The 19,866-nt window shown below is 45.0% G+C and overlaps 1 protein-coding gene across 14 annotated transcripts; it reads right to left on the bottom strand.

The window, feature by feature from the left end:
- Positions 1 to 1,994: 1,994 nt before the first annotated feature.
- LOC121996863 (transcription factor EMB1444-like) lies at positions 1,995 to 7,759 on the bottom strand. Of its 14 annotated transcripts, XM_042551014.1 has the most exons (10): positions 7,528 to 7,759; positions 6,288 to 6,378; positions 4,453 to 5,041; positions 4,286 to 4,369; positions 3,548 to 4,191; positions 3,245 to 3,466; positions 3,058 to 3,159; positions 2,804 to 2,956; positions 2,598 to 2,723; positions 1,995 to 2,495 (listed from the first exon to the last, which is right to left on the bottom strand). In XM_042551014.1, the coding sequence occupies exons 3-10, from the start codon at positions 4,982 to 4,984 to the stop codon at positions 2,334 to 2,336; spliced, it is 2,025 nt and encodes a 674-aa protein (XP_042406948.1). In that variant the 5' UTR covers positions 4,985 to 5,041; positions 6,288 to 6,378; positions 7,528 to 7,759; the 3' UTR covers positions 1,995 to 2,333. The 14 variants fall into 14 exon arrangements, with proteins under 14 accessions (XP_042406948.1, XP_042406936.1, XP_042406938.1 ...); XM_042551002.1 differs by having other exon boundaries at positions 3,245 to 4,191; XM_042551004.1 differs by having other exon boundaries at positions 3,245 to 4,191; positions 4,453 to 5,004.
- Between the last annotated feature and the right edge of the window lie 12,107 nt (positions 7,760 to 19,866).

Raw genomic sequence — 19,866 nt, 5'->3', positions numbered from 1 at the left:
TTCATCTACATTCAATATCGCATTAGGAGGTAATAAATTAATTAAAATTCTAGTTACCTCCTTGTCCGTCTCTGATTACTCCCTTTGCTCATCGGTCCAATATCGACGTTGAAGATGCTTTCCCTTCTTGTCCGTTGGAGCTTTAAACGATTCCTCCAACGCAATCCATTGGCTCTAATTCATTTGGAACAACATCTCCATGCGCTTCCTCCAATAGTCAAAGTCTTCGCGCTCGTATGGAGGTGGGATTTGGATGTCCCATCCTAGCGGACCTTCCGACTCCATCTTCTTCCTCTAGCTGCTCTCTTGGCGATTAGTCCAACAAGAGCTCACCTAGCTCTGATACCACTTGTTGGGACCTTGACGTCCGCTAGAGGGGGGGTGAATAGCGTCTCACCCAAATCGTCACTTCCTACACTTGTTAGTACGTAGCGGAAAACAAAATACAAATACTAACAATAGAAAGCAAACCTAACACGTTGATTTAACGTGGTTCGGAGATAAGCTCATATTCCACAGTTGTCCGTAAGGTGGACGATCCCGATCCGTAGGTGGATGATTCCCCGGAGAACTTCCGGCTAGCTCACGTAGCTTCTTGTGGGTGGAGAAATCTCGCCACAACCTCGTACAAGCACTCTAGATCACTTGGGCACTTGAAGACTCTAATTAGGGTTAATCACCACTAATTTCGTCAACCTCAACCAAGCTCTCAAGTCTTGGTTATATAGGCCACGGGTTGGAAAATCTCGCCTACCAGTTGACTGCCAAAACCATCAGTCGACTGCCCTATGTGGAAATTCAACCGTTACAGCCCAACGGCACGATACCAGCCCTCTGTTCGCTCCCAGTCGACTGCACCAGTCGACTGCACCAGTCGACTGATGAAACCACCAGTCGACTGCTACAGTAACGCTACATTACTATTATAGTAACGCTACAATACTACTATATTAATGCTACAGTGCTGCTACAGTAAACCCTAATCTTATGATTTAACCCCCGAGTACATTCACTCAGCACTCGTCCTCACCCGACCAACCTAGACTTAGCCTTCTAGCCTCCTCCATCAGCCTTGCGTTCCTCGGATGTCTCCCCATCCTTCACGTCTTGCCTTCTAGAGCTTCCATCGGCCTTGTCATTGTTGTTGGGTCTTCCTTTGCCAAGAGGTCGACCTCCGGGACTTCATCAATTGTCAAGTCACACTTGGACTTACGTTGTCAAGACTACATGCTTGGACTTACACTGTCAAGCCTCATTTTTGGACTTTCATCCTTTGCCAAGATCACACTTGGACTTTCTTTGTTGTACTTGTATCCTGCACACTCGCAATGCATATCAAATACAACAATAAATCTAACTTAAACATTTGTCCAAATATCAAAACCTAGGGTCACTAGATTACTCCAACAGAGTTGACATACTTAATATTATTTCCAATGTAACGGGATATAATTGATTAGTTAATTTTTCAAAATCTAATGTAATGTAGGTTCATTAGAACCATCTAAACTCTTACCCAAAACCGCTATTAAAAGAAACAATAAAGCCCTCGCGTGTACAAAAAAATAAATTTTATCTTCGAGTAGAGACGGTTCTTTCCTCTCTATATGGATAAAAGTAAATAAATAGAAATTAATTCTAACTCCCACATCATATAATATAAGATTTTATGTCTAAACTTTAAACTTTCCAATTGAGTTGTAATGTTCAAGTTAAAACAAAAATAAAAAATAAAAAAATTTATATATATTTTTATGGGTGTCTGGATTGAATCTACTGACATCACGGACAGTCACACACGCGATTGTCGCGCAAGCTATTAAAACCCTATACATAAAATACCCAAGAGATGCTACGCTTAAACAACACGAGTTAGAGTCACTTGATGGGCATGACAAGCTCAAACTACAATCAAAATAATGCATCTCAAAGTCGAACACATGGCATTAGATCGAACTTACGACATAACAAAACGGAGTTTGGTCGACAACAGATTTTATCATTCAAACAGGTTAGATTGATAACTAAAAGGTCAGATTTACTACAACTTTACATGATCAAGAACAATAAATTCTCTAATTCTTAACACCCAAGGCATGATATTATGCACACATCATCTCATGCTAGAACAATGATTCAAGCTTCTCTTTGAGCTTACACAGGCACCACTACAAAACCTATCAACCTGCTTCAGGATTGAAGGCTTACGACAATATTTTCGTTTACTAAACACAATCTGTTTTTTCATGGCAGAGCCTTCCATCTTCAGATTTCAGGACACATTAAATGAGACATGGCTGGCATCGAGCATAGGTAATCGCAATTGGTTAAGATTAACTGGAACTCACTATGGGAGATTGATGGTAACCAGGGAATGAATAAGCTCCTTTGTCCATGAGCTTAGTGGCCAGATCACTGGATCTCAAGCAGCTGTTTTGTTGTAAAAGTTGTATGAGTGATAAAAATATATCCATCCTGGTGACTTCTCTGTTTGCCTACAATAGAAGGAAAATGAAGCATTGAGTTCTGAGCACAAAATATCGATCATTGAGATCTGGAGGCAAAATATTTTAGTCTTTCCTTAGATTCAAACCTACCTCAACCAAAAACCTAGCCCAAATTTTGCACTCGCGAGTTTCCATTACTCCTTTCAAGATTATCAGCCCAAACCCACGTATGATATCTGCTATCTCAAGAAAGAGACCTCGGTCTTCACACAGCATCTGCAGCACAAAAATGTCCAGCTCACAGATAATTGGAAATAAAAAATGAAAAAAAAAAAAAAAGTGTTACATTGTTTTACCTCAACGAGCATCTGACCTGGGGGAGTCAGATCCTCGACTATAATTGGACAGACCATGGTTTGCCCTGCGACTTCGTATGCCCAAGTTGCCCCAGCACCAGTAACACCACCAGAGTTGTCTTTTAGAACCACACCACTCTCCTCACCAATAATCTTAAAACTCAAACAATGATCAGTAGCAAGTAAAACAAATTTATTTTTAATATTGCTTTTTAAGGAAATATCTAAATCACAATATAGTCACAAATATGTACCTTGGGTTCATCGGCTTGTTTGAGTTTGTTGGCGTACTTTGTCACACTTTGCAGAAAGAGCATATGCTTGATTGTTTTGTCCAATAAAGCATCAATGCTACACTGTTACATTAGCGAAGGAAAATACAATGGAATAAATAAAAGGAGTAAATTGGCAACCAATACCAACTGCCAAGTTGTAATGTACCTTTGCACCATTTGGCACAATTTCCCTCAGCTCCTTCAGACGATCTTGAATTTGTTGACGATCTTTTGGCCTTGGACGTGTACTCTCACCAGGTCTTGCCCTTTTCTTTACAGCCTTTGTAGATTCTTCAGGTTTCTTGGACTGATTTAGAACAGAATTCTCAGTATTGATACTGGAACTATCATCAATCCATGAACAGAAATTGGAATTTGATAGTGCTTCCTTTGGAGATTCATGAACAATCTCAGAGTTAGAGAATGGCAAGAACAGATTTGATGCAACATTTACAGAAGGAAGACCTACTGAAGGAGCCTGATTTCTGTACACTGAAGGATCACCCAATCCACTAGGAAATTGACTCCCCAAATTAAGTCGAGAAATAGAATTACCATATTTGGCACTAGGGCGGTGAGCAGAACCTTTATTGGCATGATCACCAGCTATAGCATCCATCAATAACTGAAGACCAGAGTCCGAGAACATTCCCTTATCAGAAGCTGAGCTCATTTCCATTGCTGAGAGACAACCTGAAGTGCCGGAGCTTCTACTTGAAGTGTTATTGTGAACTGGCATTGTAATATTATCCCACAGTTCAGGTGCAAAATTGTTTTGACCCATGTCTAGTCCCACACTATCAAACTGGCCATTATCATAAAGTAGTTGAATAGGTGCTATGGAAGAGTTCCCTTTTTTATCACTCTCTAAAACCAGTGAATTAACTGCAGCTGAAATGGAATTCTCAACTTGCTTTTGCGATGACCTGGTAATCATGTTGCAACCACTGTTGTCACTCTCGGCAAGACTAGATGATACAGAGTGGACACCTCCAATACTCTCATTCTTTTGCGCACTTGCCTCATCAATTATATGCTCAGAATGTTGATCACAAACATCAGTCACAGGAAGATCTTTATGATGATATAATAAAGAACTTTCAGATCTGGAATCTGGAGAGAGTGATTTACAATATTTATATTTCATGATGAAAAAGAGAAAAAGGAAAGTTTTGAGCCATATATATCAACTAAATGAACGATTTACCATATATGCATGCTTTTGCAATCTCAGAAAGGTTTGCTTTAGGCATTGAATCCTGTGGTGCAAATCTATTAAAGGAAGCAGAACCTGCAAAAGATTCACACAATTTGTTAATACAATGAAAATGAATATTAAAACCAAAATTTTATGAAACAAGTAATTCATAATACCAGATGACAGCCCTGGCCCTATCATCAGGTGGGGATTTGTGAAATTGTTCAAGTAATTGTCTGTCTTAAAGAACATCATGCCTGAAATTTCAGGGCAGTCAGAGATAGACTGTAATTTGGTGTTAGGCGGCACTTGTACTGGATTTTTCACGATGGTTGAGTCCTGGAGTTCTGTGAAATGAACTGAGGAGTTTGCAACCATAAAGGATGTCTTCTGGAATGAATTGTAGTAGTCTCTCGAATCATCAGTAGATTGAGCTAGTAGGGATTCTAGTAAATGAGGGCTCATGGCATTACGAGTACTGGAACTATAATAAGATCCTAGAGGATAGATGTTGGGAGAAGAGATAGGGCCTAAAGAATCAGTGTTATTCAACTGCTCTCCAAAAGCTTCATGGAAGGTACTAGCATTCTGATAGCAAGAATAAGGATCTGCAGAGGAAGTTGCAAAACTGAATATTTCATGCTGATCACGAAACTCCATTGCTTCATGAGTATCTACATATTGGAAATGCCCAGACAAATTCTCCATAAGCAGAAATGAACTCTTTGCTAGATCAAAATTTCAAATATCAGGAACATATTATGCCTGTGCATCATTAAATTAATCAAATTCTTGAGAAATGCATTCAACAACAACAGCCAAGCTTTATCCCACTAGATGGAGTCGGCTTGAGAAATGCATTCATGTTTGAAAAAAAAAGGGAGCTAAGTAATTCAAAAGCTAAAGCTTCAACTCACAGGTTGTATTAATGTGCACAAGATAGTTAAATTGTTACGAACAAAGTATGTTGCTCATAAATGTTGGATAGCACTCAAAATAGAAAATAAACAATGACTTAACGAATCTCGTTATTCAAACTATTACTCATAATCTTACATAAACAAACTGAATATTCTCCTTGTACTTAAAAAAACATCACGTGTACTACACTATGCAAAGGGAAAGCCCGCATATCTAGCTAGCAATTCAAGATATTGAAAGATAGATAATTTTGTATTCTGCATAATTCAGAAAATTTGAAATTGACATAATGACCTTAAACAAGTATCCTTGTGAAACCGTCCACCTTAATAAAAAAATTGTGTCATGATATAATATTTGTATTCTTATACTCAAATCAACACTTATTTCATTGATAAATTTCACCTTTTCTCAGTTAGAAATCATTCTCTATCTTCTATATTCTCTATGATTCCATAATATCATATAGAAAAAGCTTTGTTTATGGGATCCATCTTCATCAAAACTCAAAAGCACATCTATCTAGTACCCAAAATAAAGCTTTGGGGATGTAAATGAGTTACTATAGAGTACAATTTCCATTGTTAATTGCAAATAAGTGTGCATGACAGAAATCACCAGTTTAAATTACACTAAGAGAAATTTTTAACTTGCACAGCAGTGAATATTATACAACAAAGGGAATCCTAAGCTAATTGCAGTGATGAGGACTCACAGAGTGTAGGCAAATTTCAAAGGTTATCAGCTTTGGAACAAACAAACACATGCAGTAGTATTAATGAAGGTTGAACAACAATAAATGATTTTTTTAGTTTTTCCTAGTATGAAATATCATGGAAATATACATAAATCTAAAGAAAATAAGAATTTGAAGTTTATGTCAAATATCCATTTGGCTTACAAATATTTGTGCTTCTAAACAATTTCTTAAGGTTCCATTGGATATTCTTAATAAACCTACAAACTTTGACTCAATCTGTTATGATGTAATGGAGAAATTTTTTTCCTTCAGAAACAAGAAAAAGGCATCATACTTCTATGATTAACAAGGTATAGGAAATCATTTGTATATGTAAATAGCCCGTATTACCTTAGATAACTTGAGTTGCTCAGAGGAGATAACTGAGTGAGATCCGAATTAACAAATTTAGAATTTCATCCATAAACTCTCCATCAACTATCTACATGAAAATAAACAGGAAAGGATGACCGACAATGATTTAACTGTTTTCAACTATTCAACATGGTACTTAGAGATCGTATGTTCATTTGGATATTTGAACTGGTAAATGACCAGAGTCCATAAACAACAGAAATATACCTTAACAATATGCAATTGTTCAGAACAGTGGCGAAGAAAAGAGTATATACATTGATTGGAGAATATACAAAGAATGTCAGGAAGTTAAACATTTGTCAGAACAGGAATTTGGCTGCATTATGCAAAAATGACTAATAACAAGGAAGAAGTACCACTAAGCACTTGAGATTACATGGGATCAGTAGATATGGAACAAAATGTATTATTCTTACATAAAATCAATGAAAACAGCAGAGAAAAATAAACATGATAAACTCAACAACAACAACAACAACAACAACAACAAAATGATAAAGAAATATGCACACTCACAGTCTCTTCTAGATCTGACATATTTTGAGCATGAGTGATTGTAATTCAATTTCAAGGAGTTTATTTCTAGCAGGACAAGAACCTAAGGACCTAGGGATAACCAGAAAAAAATGGTCATCCGTATTGCTTTGGATAAAAAGGAGGAACTTTTACCAGGAAGGGGAAAGAAAGAGCAAAGCTTTTTTTTTTTTTCCCCTACCGTAGTGTGAAGAGGAAAGTCATCTGGCAAAAGTAAGCCAAAGCCAACACCATCAAGCGACTCATCCACTAAGGAATATTCGCTATCAACCATAAGCACTATAGTTCCGAACCAAAACATATGTTTCGACAAAAGAAAATGTCGATGAGGACCATTGTTGAAGAATGTTCAAAACACGCACACACAAAAAAAAAGGTAGTTTTTTTTTTACTGGAGATCGCTTTCCCATTCATGTCATTTTCCCACAACTCGGGGATTTCGGATAGACAAGATAGGGTAGAAGCAAGCCAAAATTAACCTCCCTCCGGAAAAAGAACAAATCCATGGACTCTCACATCAGTTCCTAACGCAAGAAACAAAAAGATTCTCTAAGACATAAAAACAAGCCCCAAAGATTCGATAAATCTAAGAATCGGATACGAACAAACTAGAGATACAGCGGGTCTCCACCATCCTCAACCATGGCACCAAGCCAGGACACACCGCCACGGCACCTACCTCACAACCGGCTCCGCCGCCGTCAGGGAGATCGCCTCCTCGCACCGAGATCAGAAGAGGAGCGAAAGCAGAGAAGTATACGCGGAAGTCTAGAAGAAAAAGAGCCCTAAAATGTCGTCGCCTTATTCAAGCACTGGCCTCGGCCTCTCCTGCGTGCTCATGCTCAGACTCGCTGTCTCGCTCTCCCTTTGTTGGCTGTGGCCTCGCAGTGAGAGAGCGGAGCGGTTCAAGTAGATATTGGGCCGAACCCGATACAGACAAAAAAAAAACCCGGTTTTTCGGTTGCGGAAAAAACGGGCGGATGGAAGCGTTACATTGGACGATAAGTTCTTGTTGCACATAAAATTATATTCAACAAATTTTGTAATATGATTTTTAATAATTAATTCTAAGATTTTGTATTAAGTCCCATTTATTGTGCATATCTTATCTTTATTGATTATTAAAACTCATAAGCATCTCCTAATATTTCTTTTGAAATAACAATAATAAATTAACCTTCGTCTGTGAACACAATGATTAAGCCTTTGTACACTATGTGCTCCTCTTTACTCCAACACAGAGATAGGCGTGAGATTGGCAATGTCCAGTTCTTTCCTTTGACCACACAAGTCACTGAGCAATAGCAGTCAGTATTCCTTATACAAAACCTTAAATCTGAATTCTAAGCTCTTATCAGACTTAAACCATGAAGAAAAAGGAATGTTTTTAGGGACTGTGCATCATCTGGAGACAGGTTCTTTCACTGGAAAAGAAATCTGAAAGTCCTCCCTATCAAACTCTGATACTTTTGAGAAGAAAGAAGAAAGAAGAAGAAGAAGCATAATGCCGCTACTCTGATACTTTTGGTTGCTGTGAATTATCAGTGAAGTCTACTCGTTTGTTAAGTACTGTGCATGTGTCCATGAACGAAGGCATGGCTGAAGGCCCCTGTCCTGTTTTGAAGCTTTAAAGAACATCTGTCACTCTCGGAGCCACAATGGGCATGGCATCCGAGGTGCACAGTGAGAAAGTATGGGGATCATCCATGATGTGAGAATGCCATTTCACTTAGTTTTTCTCAGATGCCAAGAGACGTGTCGTCCCCTTTAATTTCTGTCTTTAAAATGATAAGCCCCACAGGATATGCGTGTTGGAATCTTGACTAAAGATCGTAGGACAGCACTCCTAACTCTAAATTATCATTATTAGCAATGTTAATGAAGTTTTATTTAAAATTATTCTCGGGGCAAGGACCACTGTGCTCGATTGTTTGGTTGTTAATAGTCCAATCATCTTCCTTCACAATGATTGAGGACCTGCCAAAAGGAATATTTCTAGGGTTCATTAATGGACAATTTAATGGACGCATATGGTGGCCTCCCTCCCTCCCTCTCCCACCTTAAACCCTAGTCGTAACCCTAGCCATAAGTAACCCCAATCGGTGGTGATGGACCAGTGCAGCAAGCCGCTGCAAGCACAAAGTTGTTCCCATTATTCTTGGCATCGAGCCCTATAATTCTGTCTGCCCGAGCTTCAGAAAGTGTCCCCCTCCTTAATCATGGCCGTCCACTGCGAGGTCAATGGCCTAGGAAAGTGCTAGCTCCTCTTCTTCTTTTCTTTTGAAGAAAGAGACGTGGGCGGTGAAAAGAGGGGGCAGGGCGTTACTGGTGCCTGTGCATGACACCATGGCCACGAAAAGCAGAGATGAGCCATGTGACTTTCACTGCCCCTTGCTCGCCTTTGCACTTCACTTGCCTCCTGCTAAATGTTGGATCGGATTCAGTTCATTAATTATATTCGACTGTTCCAGTGCTACACAATCCACTCTGCCTCAGTAATTTGTTTGGATTCCTTCCTTCAACATTTGATCTAACATATTACATATATAATCCTCCTCTTTTTACCTCAGTAATTTGTTGTTGTTTTTTTATTACTTGAATGATTAATCAAGCTGCGCATGCATGCCGCTGCTCGTGCAGTTGTGCGTCTACGCACATTCCTCTGCGGATGGAGTGATTCGGGACCATCCTGAAGCTGTTACGTGTTTGGAAGGGCATCTCACTCCGGAGTCAAATAAAATATCAGTAAAACAAAAACAAACGAAAATTGAAAAAAAAAAATAATGTAATTAGTACTCACCAATCAATTCAAAATCTAACCGAATAAAAATTTTGATACAAGGTCGATGGGTATTTTGTAACGCAATATTTTATTATTTTTTATTTGTTCTCTACGTATCTAAAGATGAGTTGGGCCGCAGAAGGCCCGGATTTCACTGGTGACCAGCTTCGGCTCAGCCTTCGCCGCCGAGTTTACTGGGCCAAGCCAGAAATGGCCGTGTTTGCACAATCCGATCATAGGATCCTACGATTTGGACACCAAGTCGATTTTGAATAGTGTAAAATCATTTTTAGAAGTTTTGATAGACTATAATGTTTTTCATTCTGATTCAAATATGAGATTTATAATATATTGAATTAAAGTTTATTTAAAAATCTATAGTTGATTATTGGATAAAATCTAGAATCATTTAATTTCAAATAACAAAATATCATTTAAAATATCTTCAAAGGTCCAAAAAGTTTTTAGTCTTTTATTCTAATTATCTTTGGACTATTTTATAATTTAAATTATTTTCGTCCAAGAATAGAGTTTTGAGATTATTTAAATATTATTTAGTTATTTTTAAGTTAATTTTTTATTAATAATATTTTATCATTTTTTTCTAAAATGATAACCTTTTTGATATTTATTATCCGATATTCTATGAAATTAATAAATTATTAGAAGATTATTTCTAGACGTTGTTAGCATTTAAATTAAGTCATCTTATACATCAAGAGAATAATATTGATGTTTAATATGATTATTATTATTGTGTTAATATAAGTTGTATGCTCTTCAAGTTTTGTAATATAAAAATATAAATAATATTAGGTATTATTATACAAAATTATTAATTTGATTAAATAATCTTTTTAGATATATTTTTTAATTTGTTTAAACTATTTTTAATAAGATTGTAAGATTATCTAATCTCTATCATCCGATTCTGATATCAAATCTATTCTCTACAAAATTATGATTCTGTACAAGTTATTTCTCTATCTGATCCTGTCCGAATGCCGAATCAACGGACACTGGGCATGTGGCGTTTCCTGCTGCTGGCGTGGATCTTCGACTGGCGGCACAAAGCTCCGGCGAACCTGCACAGAAGCCGGGCCGGGAAGGGATTCCCGGCGACGACCCTCCGACGCTCAAGTCAGGCGAAGCTCAAGAAAGAAACAGTGGCTTTAAAACTCGTAGACCGCGTACCTCTGACGAAGAATAAAGGTCTTTATATAGGGCAGTGAAGAAATGAGCGTACACATACCGAGGTGTACACGTGTCCCTAGCCCATACTCCAGTAAGGACTTGTCAGTGAGCTTCCCTAACCCATACTGCTACAGTCTTAGCATGTCCTCGATGGGACAACGGAATCCCCTATCACAAGATTTGGAGCATGGCTCACACGTGAAACATACCTGCTGTCAGAAAAAGACGTTCCTTGTCCTTTTCCCCTTTGCTCCAAATCTGGCTTCCGGGCGGACATCTCCCTCAACATCCGGCCGGACATATGCGAAGGTTTACTTGGGGAGATCCTCCATCATGTGCTTTTATGGGGACTGTTAGCAGTGTTACCTTATGGCTTTAGCCGAGCGTGAGGTCCGCTCGGCCCACGACCTTTTCCCCTGAGCGCCAGAACCCTGATTTCGATGGCGCGACCGTCAGCCGTATATTGTCCGGTCGGCAGGCCGATCGGACCCATCCCTCCGGGCGTTCGATTCCATTGGCCGGCCGAACGTCCGGTCGGACCCTACCCTCTCCGGCCGTCCGGTCGGACCCGGCCCTATCCGGGAGTCCGGTCGAACCCGGCCCTCTCCGGATGGACGTCTGCCACTGTGACTTCCACGCGGCGTTGACTTCACAGGGCGGGGCCCCCCTGCTCTTACTACCGGATCACTTGCCTCCCCTTCAAGTCTAGTCGAAGGAGGTGAATAGTACGACTGACTGGACTAAGAATCCGGCCGAACGGTTCCTCAGTACTTGTATCATCCGCTCGTCCAACCATAGAGGTAGCCTTAAGCAAATCAACAATGGTCTTCACCGGGTCTCCTCGTGTTCTGCGCCAATCCTCGACATTAAGGTTGAGCATGCTTTCATTAAATGCTCCGAATGATTGAATGCCACGTGGCGCACTGCCATCGATGTACGGCGGCGGTGGCGTGGTGTTTTGATGTGATCGAAGCGATTCGAAATGGACGGTTCGATGCATGCTTTGATTCCTGTGACCTGGATCCAACGGTGGAGGTCGCCTGGCCCTCACCCTATAAATTCTTCGTTTCCTTCTCCTTCTCTTCCTTACCTGCCTCTGGGATTTCGACCATTGCCTCCTGCGCTTCGGAGCTCCGGCGATCCTGTTTCTACTCTCCGACGCTCTCCGGCGCCTTTTCCTTGATCCCTTTCTCCGCAGCAAGGTTTTATATCTTTCCTTCCTCCTTTCCGGTGTTTCCTCCGCATTTCTCTCTCAGTTTCGATCCTTGAAACTTCCTTTCGTCTGCTGTTATTTCGCTCCTGCTTTTTTACCTTTTGACTCCTCCCGCTCGGCCCATGGCTAGCTCTTCCAATCTCGAAGATCAGTCGCTCGGCCCATGGTACACCACCATGCAGTCCCGATTCGAACAGCGAGACTTCGATATTTTGGCAGACAATTTCGAAATCCCCGAGGATTTCGAAATTCGCTTAGCTGGTCCCGCCGCTCGGCCTCACAGGCCGCCGCGCGGAGCTTTCTGTGTCTTCCGAGACCAGTTTACCGCCGGTCTTCGTTTTCCCGTGCACCCTTTCATTATAGACGTCTGTAATTTTTTCGGTGTGCCGCTCGGCAGTTTAGTACCAAATACCTTCCGTCTCCTCTGTGGTGTTGTCGTTTTGTTTAAGATTCACAACATCCCCCTCCAACCGGAAGTCTTCTTTTATTTCTATTACCCCAAGCAAGCAGAGCGGGGCACCTTCATGTTCCAAGCTCGGCCCGACTTGGTCTTTTTCAACAAACTCCCTACTTCCAATAAACATTGGAAGGATTATTTTTTCTACATCCGTATGCCCAATCAGGCAAACTTCCCGACCCAGTGGCAAGTCAGTCTGCCCCCAACTCCCGAGTTGAAGAAGTTCAAGACCCGACCGGACTACCTCCACGCTGCAAATATACTGGCCGGTCTGCGACTTGACATCAACAAACTTCTCCACGAGGGAGTGATGTACATCTTCGGGCTGAGTCCTATACGGACCCCTCTTCCAGCCGGCTTCGGTAAGAACTTTGGTTGGGCATTTGCTTTGATTGCTAACTGATTTCTTTTCCTTTCTTTGCAGCGGACATCGTTATGGATTCGGTCATAGCCGGTGTTTTGAAGAGGAAGGCGGCAGCTCTGGAAGCCGCGACGGCCAAAGAAATGGAAGCTTTGGGTATCCAGTCGGTCGGATCCCACGAAGGAGAGAGCGGGACTCAAGCTGAGTCGACCGCTCCCGCTTCTCAGCAAAACGTGGCCAGCGGAGCCACTCCTTCTGGAGAACCAACTGCCCCCGAGGAAGGTTCCGCTCGGGAGAAGGAGCGGCCCTTACAAAAGAGGCGTCAAGTGGAGACTCCTCTGCGGTCGGCAACCTCCGCAGTCCAACCATCCGAGCGGGTCACCGCAACTGCTCGGGGCAAGGCGCCAGAGACCGAAACCATCTCGTCCGACCGGACGCCTTCGGATTGGGATGAGCCAACTGCTCCAGTGGAGGCTATTCCAATCAGAACCCATCCGCCCGCTCGCCATTCAGCCCAGCGCTCGACCATCCATTCCCAGTTTTCTACGCCGGCTTCTGACCCCCTTCCGGCTGCCGGTCGGACGACCCCCGGTCATGGCCGCACGATTCGGGTCACTCTTCATCTACCGACCGAAGAGCTGCTGCCAGAGGCCGACCGTCCATCTGCGCCCGAGCACACCATCACCTTGAAAGGGCCCCTAGCTGAGATGTGGGCCGATGCTCGGGCACGCACAGCGCTGATACCCCTCGAAAATTTGGCCAATAGCCACATGCGGGAGGCCACTGGGGTAAGTTTGCTATACAAAGTTTTGTATGCATTCTTTCCGATCGGCAGCTAATAACTATAATTTTCCCTTGCCAGAGATGGGTGACGGAAATTGCGGTTTCCAACCGCCTGGCCTTGGTGGATGAAGAGCTACCGCAACTGAGGGCCGCCGTTGGTCCGTCCGACCTTCAGGGCCCTTCCTATTCCGAGCTACAAAAGGAGCTGAAGAAAGCTCAAACTCTGCTGGCGGCCGAGCAGAAGAAGACAGCCGACCAGGCCCACGCCTTGGCCGAGTCCGAGCGACAAGTCAAGTCGCTTGACACAAAAATAACCCTGGCCACCACTCGGAAGAATACAGCTATCTCCGATCTGGAGAAGAAGAACGTTGAGGCTCGGGGCCTGGAGCTGAAGATAAAGGAGTTGACAGAGCAGCTTGATAGGGAGAAGGCGGGGCGCTCGGCCAACGCGGAAAAGCTTAAGAATCTGAACGAGGCCCTCACAAACTCCCAGGCGGCTTTCAAAGAATATCAGGATGCCGAGCCGAGCCGAGTCGCCGCTCTACGACAGAGCCACATCCGATCGCCCGAATTCTCGGAGAAAATTTGCGAGCGGATGTACTCAGCCTTCGACTTGGCCATGACTGCCACTATGACCTATCTGAAGTCGAAGGGCCTTCTTCCGGAGTCAACCAATATTTCGGCCGGCGATCAGGTGGCGCTCCTAGATAACATCCCCAAGACTCTCTACGATTATATCGAGTAATTTTTGTAATTTGGCCACTCGGCTAAATATGATCCCTTTTGTACTTAGGCCGCCCGGCCTGAGATTTTATTTTTAATGGAATGCTTTCCTTTCGCGCACTCTATCTTTTTGCACTGTCCTTTTGCTAATTAATATGTGTGTTGCCTGCTTGCCTATTATCACACCCCTGGCATTCAAAAGTACTTGGCCTTGCCCTTCCGCTCGGGCATATATTCCGGACGTGTAATCATTCCGCTTTGCTAGCAAGGATTGCTCGTTATAAGCCGACAAGAACCTTTGGGCCTTGAGCCGAGCGGAACGTAGAGTCGGTCGAACAATATCGGCGGCGAACTCGACGGTCTTCCGTTCGGAAGTTTATAGACGCCGGCTCGTCTCTCGATATTTAACGTCGGAGCTCGACGGTCTTCCGCTCGGACGTTTATAGACGCCGCTCGTCTCTCGATATTTAACGTCGGAGCTCGACGGTCTTCCGCTCGGACGTTTATATACGCCGGCTCGTCTCTCGATATTTAACGTCGGAGCTCGACGGTCTTCCGCTCGGACGTTTATAGACGCCGGCTCGTCTCTCGATATTTAACGTCGGAGCTCGACGGTCTTCCGCTATGTCGTTTATAGACGCCGGCTCGTCTCTCGATATTTAACGTCGGAGCTCGACGGTCTCCCGCTCGGACGTTTATGGACGCCGGCTCTTCTCTCGATATTTAACGTTGGAGCTCGACGGTCTTCCGCTCGGACGTTTATAGACGTCGGCTCGTCTCTCGATATTTAATGTCGGAGCTCGACGGTCTTCCGCTCGGACGTTTATAGACGCTCGTCTCGATATTTAACGCCGGCTCGACGGTCTTCCGCTCGGACGCTTATAGACGCCGGCTCGTCTCGATATTTAACGTCGGCTCGACGGTCTTCCGCCGGACGCTTATAGACGCCGCTCCTCTCGATATTTAACGTCGGAGCTCGACGGTCTTCCGCTCGGACGTTTATAGACGCCGGCTCGTCTCTCGATATTTAACGTCGGAGCTCGACGGTCTTCAAGGTTAATTTTGACGCTGCCGATCGGCGAATCCATTGGTCATCCTTTGCATTAATTTTGCTTCATGCATTACAAGGATATGGGCGACTAACATATACAAAAATGATTTACATTCGTGCACCTTTCACCCCGCTCGATAAGGCTGGAGATGATTCGCACTCCACGGTCGATCCAGCTGCCGCCCGTCTTCATCCTCCAAATAATATGCTCCCGATCGGAGCTTCTCAATAACCTTGAAGGGGCCCGCCCAGGGAGCTTCTAACTTGCCGACATCGCCGACCGGCTTGACTTTCTTCCAGACAAGATCGCCGACCTGAAATGATCTAGGGATTATACGGCGGTTGTAATTTTGCTTCATCCGCTGCCGGTACGCCATCAGCCGAACGGACGCCTTGGCTCGCTCCTCGTCGACCAAATCCAGCTCCATGTTCCTCTGTTTGGCGTTGCCATCATCATAACTCTGAATCCGGATGGACTCGACGCCGACTTCAACCGGAATAACTGCCTCGCCACCATACACCAAATGGAACGGTGTGACGCCCGTCCCTTCCTTCGGAGTCGTCCGGATGGCCCACAAGACGCCCGGCACTTCATCCGGCCAACTTCCTCCCAAATGGTCGAGTTCCCGATTGGCTACTTCGGCTTGACCGTTGCTTCGGGGATAAGCCACGGACGTGAAGTGTTGCTCGATGTCGTAGCTCTTGCACCAATCCTCCAGCACCTTCCCTGTGAATTGCCGTCCGTTGTCGGAAATCAGTCGGCGAGGGATGCCGAACCGACAAATGATGTGTTGCCATATGAACTTTTTGACCATTTGTTTGGTGATCCTGGCTAGCGGCTCGGCCTCCACCCACTTGGAAAAATAATCTACCGCCACTAGTAGAAATTTCCGCTGTCCGATCGCCATAGGAAATGGACCAACAATATCCATTCCCCACTGGTCGAACGGACACGAGACTGTAGATGCCTTCATTTCCTCTGCCGGTCGGTGGTTGAAGTTATGGTACTTCTGGCATGAAAGGCACGTCGACATGGTCCGAGCGGCGTCTGCTTGTAAAGTCGGCCAAAAGTACCCGGCCAGGAGGATCTTCTTGGCCAACGATCGTCCGCCTGGATACCCTCCGCACGATCCTTGATGTACTTCTTGGAGGATGTAAGCAGAGTCCTCCGAGCTCACGCATTTCAACAACGGGCGTGAGAAGGCATTTTTGTAAAGCTGATCGCCGATGAGTGTGAACCGACCGGCTCTTCTCCTTAACAGCTGAGCTTCATACTCATTGGATGGTGTGGCGCCCGAGCGGAGGAACTCTATGATGGGTGTTCTCCAGTCGCTCGGAATCGTGAGGCCTGCCATCCGGTCGACATGCGCCACCAACAATACTTTTTCAATTGACTGCTGAATGGCGATCGGCGTTATTGAGCTCGCGAGCTTGGCTAACTCATCGGCCGCTTGATTTTCTGCTCTGGGTATCTTCTGGACAATAACTTCTCTAAAGTCAGCTTTGAGCGTCTCGAAGGCTTCAGTGTAGAGCTTGAGCCGAGCACTATTGATTTCGAAGGTACCAGAGAGCTGCTGAGCGGCCAACTGTGAATCCGAGTGAAGCGTTACCCGACCGGCTCCCACATGCCGAGCTGCCTGCAAGCCGGTTATGAGGACCTCATACTCTGCTTCATTGTTGGTAGCTTTATAATCCAGCCGGACGGATAAGTGCATCTTCTCTTCTTGAGGGGAGAGTAACAATATTCCAATCCCGCTTCCGAGCCGAGTGGACAACCCATCCACATATATTCTCCACATAGCTTCCGGCTCCGACCTTTGCACCTCAGTCACAAAATCGGCCAAGGATTGCGCTTTGATCGCCGAGCGGGGCTGGTATTGGATATCAAATTCACTCAACTCCGTCGTCCATTTGATGAGCTGTCCGGATGCCTCTGGATTTAGTAGGACACGTCCGAGCGGGCTATTGGTCTTGACAATGATCGTATGCGCCAGGAAGTATGGACGAAGGCGCCGAGCGGCAAGGACCAGCGCGAAAGCCAGCTTCTCGAGCCCAGTGTAGCGAGATTCAACATCTTTTAAAATGTGGCTAAGGAAAATACACAGGCTCTTCTCCGCTCGACCTCACTAAAGCTGAGCCGATTGCATGCTCGGTTGAAGACAAGTACATATGAAGTGGCTCACCCGCAGCCGGCTTGGCTAATACCGGGAGAGAGTTCAAATATGCCTTCAAATCTTCGAATGCCCGGTCGCATTCTTTGTCCCAGTGAAATTTTGTAGCTTTGCGTAAGATCTTGAAAAAAGGAAGGCTCCGGTCGACGGTTTTGGAGATGAACCTGGATAGAGCGGTTATCCGACCGGTCAAACGCTGCACTTCCCTTGTATTTCTTGGAGGCAACATATCTTGTAGAGCTTTCACCTTGCTGGGTTTTGCTTCGATTCCCCGCTCGGTCACTATGTACCCCAGAAAGTGCCCTCCTTTTGCTCCGAACAGGCACTTCTGGGGATTTAGCTTGACTCCATATTTGCGCAGCGTTCGGAAGGTTTCCACCATGTCTTTGAAGAGATCGGCCGCTCGGATGGACTTAATGAGAATGTCGTCCACATAAACTTCTAGATTCCGTCCGATCTGCTCTCTGAACACTTTATTCATCAAGCGCTGATATGTGGCCCCCGCATTCTTCAATCTGAACGGCATTACATTATAGCAATAAGTGCCGTCGGCCTTCACGAAGCTGAATTTTTCTTGATCTTCACGGGCGAGCGACACTTGGTGATAGCCCTGGTAGGCGTCGAGCACACAGATTAATTCACAGCCGGCCGTAGAGTCCACCAGCTGATCTATCCGGGGCAGAGGATAAAAATCTTTCGGGCAGGCTTTATTGAGATCCCGAAAATCTATGCATACTCTCCACTTGTTGCCCGGCTTGGAGACTAATACTACGTTGGCCAACCAGCTCGGGAACTGCACCTCGCTTATGTGGCCGGCCTCCAGAAGTTTTTCCACCTCCGCTCGGATGATTGAACTCTGCTCGGCGCTGAAGTCCCTTTTTCTTTGCTTTACTGGCCATGCGTCCGGCCGGACATGTAGCTCATGTTGCGCTATGCTCGGCAAAATTCAGGGCAGCTCATGTGTCGACCAGACGAAGACATCATGATTTCTTCGGAGGCATTGGAGCAGTTCTTCTTTCTGTTTCTCCTCCAGATCGGACGCTATAAAGGTAGTGGCCTCCGATCGGGTTGGGTGAATCTGCACTTCCTCTTTTTCTTCATAAATTAAAGAGGGTGGCTTTTCGGTGATGACGTTTACCTCGATCCGGGGCGCCTTCCGAGCGGAATTGGCCTCTGCTCGGACCATTTCAATGTAGCATCGCTGAGCTGCTAGTTGATCTCCCCGTACTTCTCCCACTTTGTCCTCCACGGGGAACTTGATCTTCTGGTGGAAGGTTGAGACGACCGCTCGGAATTCGCTGAGAGTCGGTCGTCCCAAAATAACGTTGTAGGACAAGGGAGAGTCGACCACCACGAAGTTTGTTGTTCTTGTCCTCCTGAGCGGCTCTTCTCCCAGCGAGGTAGCCAGCCGGATATGTCCGACCGGCTGAACCTCGTTGCCCGTAAACCCGTAGAGCGGAGTTGTCATGAGCTGCAGCTCGGCTTGATCAATTTGCAGCCGATCGAACGCCTTTTTGAATATGATGTTGACTGAACTCCCTGTGTCAACAAATACGCGGTGAATAGTATAATTGGCTATTACCGCTTTGATGAGCAAGGCATCGTCGTGGGGTACTTCAACTCCTTCCAAGTCACCGGGCCCGAAACTAATTTCGGGTCCTTCCGCTCGTTCTCGGCTACAGCCGACCGAATGAATCTGGAGTTGCCGGACGTTCGCCTTCCTGGCTCGGTTGGAGTCTCCTCCGGTCGGCCCGCCAGCAATAACGTTGATCTCGCCTCGGGAAATATTGCTTCTGTTTTCCTCCTCCCGAGCGGACGGTCTAGACCGCTCTCTAGACGCTAGGCGATTCTCCTGCCTTGGGGAACGATGCCGATCGGGAGTTTGTTGTTGTGGCCTACCAGCTCGCGTCCGATCGGCTTCATGAGTTCTCTGTCGCCTGTCGACTGAGGGAGACCGTCGTCCGACATTCCGGAGCACAGGATGAGCCACGAAGGGAAGACTTCGACAATCCCTTATGTTGTGCGTATCCGTCCGGTGGAAGGAGCAGAACATCGGGGTCCATCTCTTTTTTGGCTTGGGCCGGGCGGCGGCTACCTCTTGCACGTGGGACCTGGCATGAGGGGATCGAATTACTTCGGCCCTTGGTCCTCTGGGCGGCTGATGAGCGGCTTGCTGTTTCCGCTCGGCCGGAGGAGCCCGCTCGGCTGGAATTTCCTTTTTCCTAGCCGCTTGCGCTTCTTCCACGTTGATGTATTCGTTCGCCCGGTGTAGCATGTGATCAT

The sequence above is a fragment of the Zingiber officinale genome, chromosome 6A (genome assembly GCF_018446385.1).
Source record: "Zingiber officinale cultivar Zhangliang chromosome 6A, Zo_v1.1, whole genome shotgun sequence".
Taxonomy (NCBI): Eukaryota; Viridiplantae; Streptophyta; class Magnoliopsida; order Zingiberales; family Zingiberaceae; genus Zingiber; species Zingiber officinale.
Note: the sequence above shows the minus strand (reverse complement) of the source record. Positions and strands in the feature narration are given on the sequence as shown.

What these genes read in the sequence shown, in the direction of transcription:
- LOC121996863 (XM_042551002.1), bottom strand. Translation starts at nt 4,984, where the DNA reads ATGGAGAATTTGTCTGGGCATTTCCAATATGTAGATACTCATGAAGCA. An exon ending in TTGTGCCAAATGGTGCAAAG is followed by an intron (nt 3,160 to 3,244) that starts GTACATTACAAC and finishes CTAATGTAACAG; the next exon opens with TGTAGCATTGATGCTTTATT. An exon ending in GGGCTAGGTTTTTGGTTGAG is followed by an intron (nt 2,496 to 2,597) that starts GTAGGTTTGAAT and finishes CTTCTATTGTAG; the next exon opens with GCAAACAGAGAAGTCACCAG.